The following is a 12,835-nucleotide window of genomic DNA, read 5'->3' as shown; positions in this document are numbered from 1 at the left end:
TTGCTACCGGTTTTGTTGAACAAACACGTAGGGTTTTAGATCTGGATTTAATTGAAAATTGTGAAAAATAGGTAAAATAATGTCATTTTGAGCTGTTTTTGCTCCATTTCCAGTCTACTTTCTAATGATCCCTTCACACTGGTCCCAATTTTCACCAATGTTGGCCAAAGTCTGCAACGAGCTGTCTTAATGAAGGATTTTGTAACTTTGCCATCATTGCATTCGTTTTCTCTGATTCAATTAAAAAAATAAACTGAATAGTGTTGATTTCTCCCTTTCATTGCACCCAAACCTCCTTTACATGGTCAGACTAACTATGACTGTAATTGAATAAATAAATAACCACACGGACACCAATGTAAATTTGGCAAAAGGTCACAGTTTTTACTGTAAACAAAAATGGTTGCGGAGAGAGCAATGTGAGTCAGCTACAACTAATAGCAAAACAAAATAGTGGAAGGTCAAATTGTGATTACACCACTGCTCCCAGGATCAAATTATTTACGATATTTCAGCATCCTAGTAATTGTCATAAGCTTTTAGAACTAGCAGAAGAGGTCTTCACCTATAGCAGCTGCCTTTTCCGTGGAGTTGGAAGCATTCATTGGTACTCGGATGCCCCCAGTGCTTAACGTAGTAAAAGCTTATGAGCAGGAACCGGTAGCACGAAGATAGGAGAAATGGGGCCAAGAGCATGCCCCCCATGTACACTCAGGATTCAGCAATATTTAAATTTAAAAATGTTCGTGCTCCGGCTACCTATTAACAGCCAGGATGCAGCTCTGGCATCAAAGTGAGTACACCACTTCTTGGGGACAGCTTCTCTGCAAGACTCAGGCAGTCCCCTTTACCCCGAGGTTGGACGAAGCATACCCCGGGGCAATGATTTTTTTGCCCCTCCATCCCACATAAATATTTAGGATTCCCCTGATATGATTCTGAAGGGCAGCATTAAGGCATAGATGTAGCTCGCTCCAAGGACAATGCCATCTTTACTTGCACCATTTAACATTGTGCCATCTCATCATCTTTTAAATGTCTACTAATGCCGCTGTCCATAGTTATCCACTGTTGTCTTAATGAAGGAATTTGAAAATCTGCCAACAGTGCATTTGCTTTCTCCAATTCAATTCTAAAAATAACCATACTTTACAGTTCTCTACCTTCATCACATATTATAAACAAGTTAACCCCTGCATGATACTCATGCATTCTAGTCAAATCAAGCTACTTAAGGTGTTAAAAAGGTTCTTGTCATGCATTGATTGCCCCGATCGCACCCCCCTGGAGCCGCCACTGTACACGTGTGTTCATGAGGTAAAATTACCTCACGAAAATGAGTTTGACCCCTCAACTCGTCAATAGTGTCAGTATACCAAATTTCAGCCCTTTTTGAGGTTTTTTTTCCACACACATTAAGAATTTAGTAGGTCAGTTAACCCGTGCATGATACTCATGCATTCTAGTCAAATCAAGCTACTTAAGGTGTTAAAAACTCCCCACTGTTACCCCCGGCAACCACCAACCACTCCCAACTGTCTCTTCTCCTTCAAGAAATATATATATATTTTTTTAAAATCTTTATAAACACTTTTAACAATTAACAAATTAAATTAACAAATTAAAAACATCTTAGTATACCAAATTTCAGCCCTTTCTGAATTTTTTTCCCCACACACACTAAGAATTTAGTAGGTCAATGTATAACTCCGCCCAGCAGGTGGCGCTGCAGCTTGGTTTTATTTTTTCCACACACAGACAGACTAACACACGCCACTAGACATTTATATTATAGATCATCATCCATCATATCTCAATCTATACATGTATTCTTTGCCAGGTCCAAAATCAGTCCTGTTAATTTCTGAGAATGTGGACTTTTAATTTCATTGTCAAGACATGTTTTAAGTAACCAAATCTGCATCAATGTAAGTTTTATGCATACGTGTATGTGTGGGAAGGGCAACTATGGGCCTATCTGAACTGTCTTTTTTCCATATTTCTTACCAGTCACTAATAGAACATATAAATATAATTTATATATATTCCATATTTATATACATGGATCTTGGGGACCACCTCCGTTGCAAGTCTCGGGCAGTCCAATTTACCCCAGGGTTGGACGAAGCTTTCCCCGGGGAAATGATTTTTCCTCCCTCCCTCCCCCCCATAAATATATACGTGTCCCCTGGTTTGATTCAGAAGGGCAGCATTATGGCACAAAGCATATAAGTAAAACAAGGTATTGAAAGCCATGCTCTTGACAACCGATAAATACCCTGGCAGTGTCTTGTGTGCCTAATCTTTGATTTTTTTTTTGTAGTAGGGGTGCAGGCCACATTCATCTCTAAGCATCCTCATTTATTTTTATAGTGACAGCAATTTAGATAAAATTGAATAGATTGAAAAATAGAATATTTAGAATATATAGTGTTTTTTTGGGTGGGTCCAGCTGCGTGCTGACCGTCACAAACAGCCTTTAAATATAGATTTCACTGAATGACCATACCACAATAGGCAAGCATTAAAGAATAGAAAAGATTAGAATATAATAATATATAGCCTTTTTGGGGGGGATGTGCACACAGTTTTTTTCTAAATTATTTCATTTGTCACTGCCCCACACAAGAATACTTTCACTAGAAAAACGTTCAAATTTAAAAGAAAAAAAATCTGTTTGTTCTTTGAATTCTGCTGCTAATAGTCTGACAGCAAAAGCACACTGTTTTTTTCTCAATGAAAATAAATATACTAGTTAATTCAGAATGATATCTATCTAACTCAGTCTGTATACTGTCAAATACTATTATATACTGCACATAGGAGTGACGAGTCCCCTTGTTTAATTCACAAGGGCAGCATTACTCAAACCATACAAAGCTTGACTACCCTACAATAATTGCATATAAAAGTCTGGGGAGGATATTCATTTTGATAGCATTGATATGGACTATCCAGGAGAGATAGTGATATGACAACATAGTAAGGTCCAATTAAAGTTTAAAAGGAATGCAGGGAAAGTTAGCTTGGAAGAGCTTTTCAGCAAAATTTACTTTACTCAAATCATAAAAAGCACTGTAGTAAAAGTAGTAAAACAAGGAGTTTGAAAACTCTACCATTGACTCCCAGTGAATACTCTACCCAACGATAAGGATAGTACATAAATAGATGAAGGTGCAGGTCACCTTCGTCTATTTAGTTTTATTAATGTCTGTATTAACTGTATTAATTCAACCACTGTCCATCCAATGAAGGTTGCCTGTTTCTGTAGCATAAGTGTCTGAGAAATGCTCTTGTTACGTTTTTCTTGATTATGAAGCAGATCAGAGAGTAGAGAAGTATCATAAAAGTATTCCCCTTTTAATGAAGTTACTTATACTCTGCATTTGTTTAAGGCTGCCAGACAGGGGAGGGTTGGCAAATTTTAGCTTGGGTGGCGCAACTCAACTCTGCAGCCTGTTAGAAACATTTTAAAGGAAATAAAATGCTGGTGTCCCACTATAGGACCAGCCCGGTGGGCAGATGCCACCCAGCCCAGCTTACCAATGCTGCCAGATCATCTACTGTTTACCCTAGACTAGGGCTTGTGTCACGACTTGCATTCTGCAGCTACTGTCTGCAGTGACTTTATTGGATTTGTTGTGTATATATCCTACTTGTAGTACTACTGCCCACCAAAGGGGCCACTGTGCTACTTGGACTATTTTTCTTCATTATCACTGGGAGTTGTTACACCTGCTGCTGGCCTATACAAACCTGCCTGCTTCAAAAGGTCTGGGCCAGATCATCAGGTCACTCCTGTGAGCATTTCTAAGTGCTTTGTTCCTGTGAACATTCCCAGTGCTCAGCTCCTGTCTGCACTATCAAGTGCTCAGCTCCTGTCTGCACTATCAAGTGCTCAGCTCCTGTCTGCACTATCAAGTGCTCAGCTCTTATCTGCATTATCAAGTGCTCAGCTCCTGCCTGCATTACCAAGTGCTCAGCTCCTGTCTGCATTACCAAGTGCTCAGCTCCTGTCTGCATTACCAAGTGCGCAGCTCCTGTCTGCATTACCAAGTGCTCAGCTCCTGTCTGCATTACCAAGTGCTCAGCTCCTGTCTGCATTACCAAGTGCTCAGCTCCTGTCTGCATTACCAAGTGCTCAGCTCCTGTCTGCATTACCAAGTGCTCAGCTCCTGTCTGCATTACCAAGTTCTCAGCTCCTGTCTGCATTACCATCTAATGGATCAGTTAAGTCTTCAACATTGTTGTTCCCATTGAACTGTTGCTTTGACTTTTCACCTCTGTATATTTGTGCCACAATCCGTGGTGGACTGTTATCTGTGTTTCTTAATAAAGCCACTATAACCACTTACCCTCTCTCCGTGGTCATACCTGGGAAATCCTGACAGCTTGTATCTTTTATTAAACTGCCACGTATTTGTGCGATATATAATTCTGCTCTGTCACTAATTTTAGCTAACCAGATCGCTTCAAAATTGGTGAAAATTGGGACTGTTGTGAAGGAATCATTAGAAAATAGACTGGACATTAATGTCAATGCTATAAATAGTAATATAAAAAAACAGCTCAAAATTACATTATTTTACCTATTTTTTTTTAATTAAATCCAGATCCAACACCAAAACCTTTCATGTTTGTTCAACAAAACCGGTAGCAAAGCCAAAACACGAAGTAGGATTGGGACCGACACCAGTTTCAAATCCAAAACATGAGGGTCAGCGCACATCTCTAACATACACTATATGGACAAAAATATTTGACCACAGTTGTTAATTATTGAATTGAGGTGTTATAATCAGACCCGTTGCCAAAGGTGAATTAAATCAAGTACCTAGCCATGCAGGCCCATTTTCAAACATTTGTGATACAAAATGGGTTGTTTTGAAGAGCTCAGTAACTTCAAGTGTGTACTGTGATAGGATGCCACCTTTGCAATAAAACGGTTCTTGAAATTTCATCCCTGCTGGATATTCCATGGTGAACTGTAAGTGATAACGAAGCAGGAGACCATGTAAAATCACAGAGCAGGGTCATCGACTGCTAAGGCGTATGTTGCGTAAAAGTCGCCAATGCTCTGCTGATTCCATAGCTGAAGAGCTCCGAATTTCCACTGGCATTAATGTAAGCACAAAAACTGTGCGGCGGGTTTCCGTGGCTGAGCAGCTACATGCAAGCCTCACATCACTAAGACCAATGCCAAGAGTCGGATGGAGTGGTGTAACGCACACCAATACTGGACTGTGAAGCAGTGGAAACGTGTTCCGTGGTGTGATGAATCATGTTTCTCTGTTTGGCAGTCAGATGGGGAGTCTTGGTTTGACAGATGCAGGGAGACCGTTACCTTCCTGACTGCATTATGCCAACTGTGAAGTTTGGTGGAGGAGGGATAGTGGTATAGGGCTGTTTTTCAGGGTATGGGCTAGGCCCCTTATCTCCAGTGAAGGGCAATATTAATGCTCCAGCATACCAACTCATTTTGGACAATGCTATGCTTCCAACTTTGTGGCAACAGTTTGGGGAAGGCCCTTTTCTATTCCAACATGACCCCAGTGCACAAAACAAGGGCTACAAAGAGATGATTTGATGAGTTCGGTGTGGACAAACTTGACTGACCCACACAATTTGATCCTGGATAAACCATGTTGCAATTCAAGGGGTGCAAATTAGCTTATTATTTTGCATGTAAGGAAAACACTGGCTGTTTTTCATGTAGCACACAAATACTTGATAGCTTTATTTTTCACTGACATTTAGGGCTGGATTTACTAAGGTGCGGGTTTGAAAAAGTGGGGATGTTGCCTATAGCAACCAATCAGATTCTAGCTTTCATTTATTTAGGGCCTTCTACAAAATGACAGCTAGAATCTGATTGGTTGCTATAGGCAACATCCCTACTTTTTCAAACCCGCAGCTTAGTAAATCTAGCCCTTAAAGTTTATCTAGGACATTCCCAGCCCCAACTATAAATCTGTCACCACATTTAAATTTACCTCCCCCTCCAATGCAACATGGTTTTTGACAAGGTACAAAGTTGCTCTTTTTTTTTAGCTTTTAGCTTTGCTCTCCTTAATGACTCATGCCCAATACGTGCAGATCTCATGCTCACATAGCTCCACCACATTGTGACCGTGGTAGGAGTACAGGTGCCATCTTCTGGGATAGATGGTACTGAAAAGCAGCACAGAAGTCACACAAGTCCAGGGTTTTTGGTACAAATGACTTCGGCGAGTTTTATTAAACAGAAAAACAGACAAAACTTCAGAATAAACTCCTTGCCTGTCTGGCACTAACAAAAGGGAAGACCTTCCCTCCTGTGAAGGACCTTGTGTCCCACACACATACAAAACCTAGAGGTAATTGCTCACCATTTGCAGAGTCTCTCAGGAGGCATCCAGCCTCCCCTCCAGTCTGAGAGACTGTATGTCCAGCCAGGTCTGGTACTTTAATACGATGCAGAGAACCCCGACACCGCATACCCCAACATAATCACACCGATAGTTTGTTCCCCGCCACACTCTTCACACCGACTGCTTACAATACACACTTTAAACAATTTTGATGAATGAAGATGCCGGCCGCGTAGAATGACGTCACTTTCATGGGCGACTGTATTAATGTTGCTGTTAAGTTATTCATTTAAGAAGGCACCGTCTCTACAATGTGCCTTACAAACACTTGTGTCGGGGAACACACTATCGTTGTGATTATGTCGGTGTATGCGGTGTCGGGGATCTCTGCATCGATATTAAGACTACCACCAGCCCAGCCTGACTGCTTTTTAAACACCCCCACATAAGTGCAGTGCAAATCAGCTTACACTTAGGCTGGAGGCCCAGAAGACCCGGAATTGGCCCGATGAATGGAGCCCAGCTTTTCACTCCATTTTTAACCCCATATTTTCCTACAGCTGAGAAACACACTGTGGGAAACTTTTCCCTCACACATAAACAATCTCCCTGGGGTTTTTAATGTACACAAGGCAGAAAGCCTGGGACATATACCTCTGCCATTCAGCACTTTCCCAGTGCTTCTGTCACAGTAGTCATAATCTTATTCCAAATAAACTCAAATAATTACTAATGGAGACGTGGCAGTACACCATACATACATTGTCTTAATGTAACCTTTGTGTCTAATTGTAGGATATGATGTAAGGGGTCTTTTGTTAATTAAGAATATTCTTTATTCATAAGGACAGCATAAAGCGAATAGTGTTAATGTCTTTTCTTTCCTGCACATTAAATGACTCTTGTATGTATGTGGCACACTGTAACTTTGCTCAAAATAAAGACATGGATACGTTATTAACTTTTGGCATAAAAGGTTGCAGCTTATTATCAATTTAGTAATACTGTTCTCTCTGGTGGTTGCGAGAGCAGGATAGTCAGCTAACATCCAATCTATACACCGAAACAGTGGGAAACAAATAGCTCTTACCACTGGACCAAGACTAAAACTTTACTGTTGGTTGGCACTAAATTCTGGCGTCAGCATGACTGCTCCCTTACTGGAATCAACATTGACGTGCCCACACAAAGGTGGTCAAGGGGACCTCCACACAAAAAGACCAAGGGGTATATTTACTAAATTGCGGTTTATAAAAGTGGTGATGTTGCCTATAGCAACCAATCAGATTCTAGGTGTAATATATTTAGTACGTTCTACAAAATGACAGCTAGAATCTGATTGGATACTGTAGGCAACATCTCCACTTTTCAAACCCGCAGTTTAGTAAATATATCCCCAAGAGTCATGTTACTTTGTAATGGGAAGTGACGTGCGGTCAATCAATGGTAGTACCTTCGACTAGCCACTGACTGCACCGCTCTCCTACCCACCACTGAGATCCTTTAAAGGACTCCTAGCCTGTCACCAATACTCCTAGTTAGCGACCCTAAATGAGTATCCAACTGACCTAGAAATAAATCTAAATCCTCTACAGTGAGATGTACACCGACTGTCATAACAGGTCAATTGTTATCATGGGGTGAACGATCACTATACTTCCGAGGGAGACCACCACCCGGCCTGTGGCCCTATTGGTTTTCTTTGCTTTTCCGCATTATTGACCACAATATGGGGGCCGTTATAGGGACCCTTCAGGAAAATCTGCGAATTATGTGTGACCAACATATCCTCATCATGGGCCATTGATTGTGGATGGCCCTCAAATCTTCTCTCATTGCTATAATTAGGGCATGGGATTTATCCCTGCCTATATCATTGCCCCAATGTGCTTTACTAAGATGTCTGGGGGTGTCAGTTCAGCTTCCATCAAGTGCTTGAGGGAAGACCATCTAAAGCCACTCTTCCAAACCTACCTGATGTCCATGCGGCAGGGTAAAGATGATCATTCGATGGCAAGATGGTGTCTGGAAGCCCAGATAACTTATGAGTGCCCCACAACCCATACGCGGATCTTTCAGTTGTGAACACCTGCAACAAGAAATATGTCTTATTAAGGCCAGTGCATTATTTGTGCTCTCTGACCGAGTGTCCTCCGGGGCAGCACTCACCAAACAACAGGAAGTATTACATCATCTTTCCCTTGCTATACAGCAGAAGCATACCAAACAAGTCCTTGTCATACCTAGGAGCATTTTACTAGATATCTGCTCCTGCTTTAACAGAGGGCTTTGCCCATTCAAATATTCTTGTGACTCCAAGCATTAAACCAAGCAGGCCCTATCCTCTGGGTCGCTTTATACATTAAGGAAGTAGCATCGGGCATAGAATGGGGAAGGGGGACAGTAACCCCTATGAAGGATAAAAACACAAAAACCTTGGAGGCCAATAGCCAATCAAGCCTATTTCTCAGGAAAAACTTTCATGCTCTCGCTAAAAACGACAAGCAGCAGAGCCCTGGGTTACAGAGGATGGAAGGTGTTACGGTACATACAGGGCTATGGTTGAGGTCGGATGTAATGTTTGTAAGTCTCAGATTTCCAAAATCCCAGGGCTTGTATGGCCGACTTGGAAGAGTCTCTCTCAGTAGCTGTACCAATCATGAATGAGTGGGTGCCATAGAGGGCAGGGTTTAAACCAACATGGATTAAAACGCATTTTAGGAGCGAATTGAATGGGAATTTTGAGAGTGTGTTACAACCACAGCTCTCCACCTCAGGATGGGACCACTGCCAATTTTGTACACAGGTCGACTTGAAATAGGGCCTCATTGCCCTGCGTGGGTAGAGATATCCAAAGTCCTTCGCAAAATTTAACAGTTTTAGAGCATAGCAATTTACAGGACACGTGCTTATCAGTAATGATTGTGTATTGTGTAAGTAGGGCCGCACCCATGTCTTCTCTAGACTGCGCCACCAGCTTGCTGACTCCAAATGCTCCAAAAAAAAACAGAGAATATGCTGCTCTGAGTAAGAGAGTCTCATAGGGGCTGAATGTTGCTACTGGCAGCTCCCCCACCACCTGCTTCAGAATTACCTCGGTAATGGGACATCTAGGGGTAAATGTATCATCCTCCGATTTTTTCAACTCGCCGGAAATCGGCGACTTTGCATTGAAGATTTAAAGCGGTGATGGCTTGTAAAGGCAAGTTTGCCTTTACAAGCCATCACCGCTTTAAATCTTCAATGCAAAGTCGCCGATTTCCGGCGAGTTGAAAAAATCGGAGGATGATACATTTACCCCCTAGTGTCTGTTTTCTTGGGCCGTGCCTTCGCTCACCTTTTCAGGGCTTTAGAAATTACGAAGCACTTGGTGAGATCAAGCTTACCGTGCAGGTGCGAAGCAATGCCAGCAACCACTAATGTCATGCTTGTTTTAGACGCCCCATTCTGATATCTATTCCACATACAGTTAAACATCTTATCTTCCTGACCTGAAGAACTGTCTGCTTCCGAGCCCTGGAACAATTCTCATTGTTGCTAGACTGCCTAATAGGCCCTCCATGTAGATTGTGCCAGGATTGCTTCTGCCAGAGCCATTATCCTGACTCGACCATCTGCCAAGCAGAAGGAGGACAAGGAGTTCTAGTTAATCAAGCATGTGGAGCCAAGTTCCCTTAAACGCCACCACTGAAAACGGGATAGGGCATCTGCCAAATCATTGTCAGCGCCCGGAACATGCCTTCGCCGAAAATTTATATCATGCTCTAAACATTTCAGGACCAATCCACGTAAAAGGTTAACAGCGGGCAAAGAAGAGGCCTTTGCTGATTAATCACTTGTATCACCTTCAGGTTGTCACACCAAAATACAACATTCTGGCCTGCAAGATGATGGGACCATAATTCTAGGGACAGGACTATGGGAAAAAGCTCTAGCACCAGTAAATTCCTTACCAGACCATTGAGCTGCCAATCAACCTGCCAGGAGACAGTGCACCATTCTCCCTAGAAGAAAGCCCCGGAGGCATCAGTGTGAAGCTCAAGATGTTGATTAGATATTTGGGTGTTAGGCCAAATTCACACTCCATTGAAATTCCGCAGAAATTCGTCCCAAATCCGAAGATTTCCTCTGATCTCTGCTGAAAGCTGCAGCCTGGCGTGTGGCCACTGCTGCACTGTAATTTTCTGCAAAAAATCCGTCCCAAGGAAATACGCATGTGAAACATCTGGGAAGACTTGTAGCCATGTACCAAGGCGGTACTAATTTAAGGACTGATGGTGCTTTAAGGTGCAGCTCCTGAGAGCCCACCAGAACCAGGAGCGTTCCTAGGTCTGTCTCTTGCTGAGTGGGACCCACGATAGTTAGAGCAGATATGTCGATATCTGAATGCCTCTCCTCGGCCACACGTGGACTGGTTAAACAAGGAACATCTATTCTGGTTTCTATGGAGAATATCACCCCTCTCCAATCCTAGAACCCTACTTTCTGAGGGTGGGATAGTGCCTCAAAAGGAATATCTTGGCTTTGCTAAACCTGTGGCACTGGATAAGAAGATATGTTAGCAAGTGGCAATGTATCAGGTGTATGCATGCAGGGGGCTGCTGTGCTGTGTGGCGAAGTTTATGCGCTTGCTGGAGGGAAGGGGGTCTGTTGCATCACCATGCAAGGAGGGGGGGCAGTAATGTCCCAAGGCAGGGAAGTCATGGGCCATGGCCACGAGAGGGCAGAACTGGAACAAAAGTAAGGAAGATCCTGGGAAGGTGGAGGATATGGCGCTGTCCAGTGGGACATGCTATCTATTGGGTACTGCGGGGCGGGCAGAGGATATGGCAGGGACGAATTGGGGTAACCATAAGGGTTGACTTCTTGGTGTACCGTGGCTGGAGCAAAAGTATAAGGAGGAGAGGCTCGGGAAGATCAGCGAACTGGTGGGAGCTCAGGGAAGATGGGATTCCCATACAAAAGGTCCACTTGTGGACCAAATTTGGTGTCAGGGGTATGAAGGAAGGAAAGGGTCTGCCTGCTGGGCAGGGATACCTGTAAAAAAAGGTGACCAGGGGGCTGGCAGTGAAAGAGGGGCAAGTGGGCAACTGCTTGCTCCAGGGGGTGTGCTCTGCGCCACGTCCAACTTGCGGACATGAGGGGGAGCAAGTTTGCATGCATGGACTGATGAATGGGACTGGGGGGCACTGTGCCAGGAACCTGATAGCCTGCTTGAAAACTGTCTGCTGTTTGGTATGGTGTGACTGACAACATTGGGCTGTGGACCCCCTGCGGGCTGAAATCAATGGGAAGATACTACATGAGATTTCACAAATGTTACCCTAGTGTGCCCCTTATGGTTTGGGGCAGCAGTATGCAGAATTCTAGGCAGGAGGGACTGGCAGGCCGATGACTCCCTGAAAAGACATGGAATCCATCCGGGCAGATGCACGATGGGGACAGGACAAGACAAAGAAATAAAGGAGGAGAGAGGGAACGGATGAAAAGAGGGATGAAAGAAGTGGAGGAAAAAAGATATAAATGTAGGGGGATAAATGGTGGGAAAATCAGAGAGAGGAGACATCTGCCAGAAAAAGTGAAGGATATAAAGAGAGGAAGCAGGTATGAGATGTAATAGACACTAAAATGGCAAAGACCCACTATAATTATAAAGATACTATGACTGAACTGGAAATACTTCCTATCAGAAACTGTACAGTAAAACAAATAACCCAGCCTCCTCTGTAGGAAAGAGAAATTCTGTTGGCTAGCTCTGCAGACAAACTTGTAACCCTGAATGGGTAAGTTCCTGACAGAATACATAAACACATGCTTTTAAGTGCCTTCGGCTTAATGTGCTCACTTATCATACTCTGCCCTAACGAGTGTAGTTCACGTGTTACGTGCATGTATATTCTGGGTTGAGTTAGCTGTAAGTAGGCCTACCTCAAGCATATACTACTAATGTAGGGACAGGCACATCTTTTGAGGTCAGAATATGGATGTAAAACAGTTTCATTTTCATTTTTCTTTTCTCCCAATTTTTTTTCTTTTTCTAAATTGTAATCTGTAACTGAATGTATTTATTTTCTTATTGATATTGTTACTCTCCTCACCTTTACTTCCTTTGTGGGACTGCTGCCAACAAAATGTTTTTGCTTTGTTTTTTTTTACTTTGCACAGGAATGAGGAAGCTCTGATTACTCCTTCTCAAAATTTGCAAAATGTTGTGGATTGCAATCCTGCTGTTTCAGCTATTGGCTCAGAGAGGTGGGTGATAGATTACTGGATTTTAAGTGAATATGAAAAAATACAAACAGTTTGAGCATAAAAGTATTTTTTCATGATAAATAAATATGTAATGTGAAAAAGAAAGTAAATCCTCTTTCAAATCTTTGTTGTTACATATCAAGACATAGTTAACAAACAATCACCTAGTCCTCACTAAGTCCTAAAATTTGATACCTATATTATCATGTAACAAATAACCCACAACAGATTTT

At 42.6% G+C, this 12,835-nt stretch overlaps 1 protein-coding gene across 1 annotated transcript in view; it reads left to right on the top strand.

Annotated features, from left to right (window-relative positions):
- TMEM25 (transmembrane protein 25) overlaps window positions 1-12,835 on the top strand; it is a 270,995-nt gene that overhangs the window by 47,266 nt on the left and 210,894 nt on the right. Inside the window, exon 2 of the mRNA XM_075190583.1 lies at window positions 12,516-12,602. Coding sequence (XP_075046684.1) covers window positions 12,557-12,602 — 46 coding nt within the window. The 5' untranslated portion in view covers window positions 12,516-12,556. The remainder of the gene's footprint in view (window positions 1-12,515; window positions 12,603-12,835) is intronic.

Source organism: Mixophyes fleayi, chromosome 11 (assembly GCF_038048845.1).
Source record: "Mixophyes fleayi isolate aMixFle1 chromosome 11, aMixFle1.hap1, whole genome shotgun sequence".
Lineage (NCBI taxonomy): Eukaryota > Metazoa > Chordata > Amphibia > Anura > Limnodynastidae > Mixophyes > Mixophyes fleayi.
This window is presented reverse-complemented; position numbering and strand designations above follow the sequence as displayed.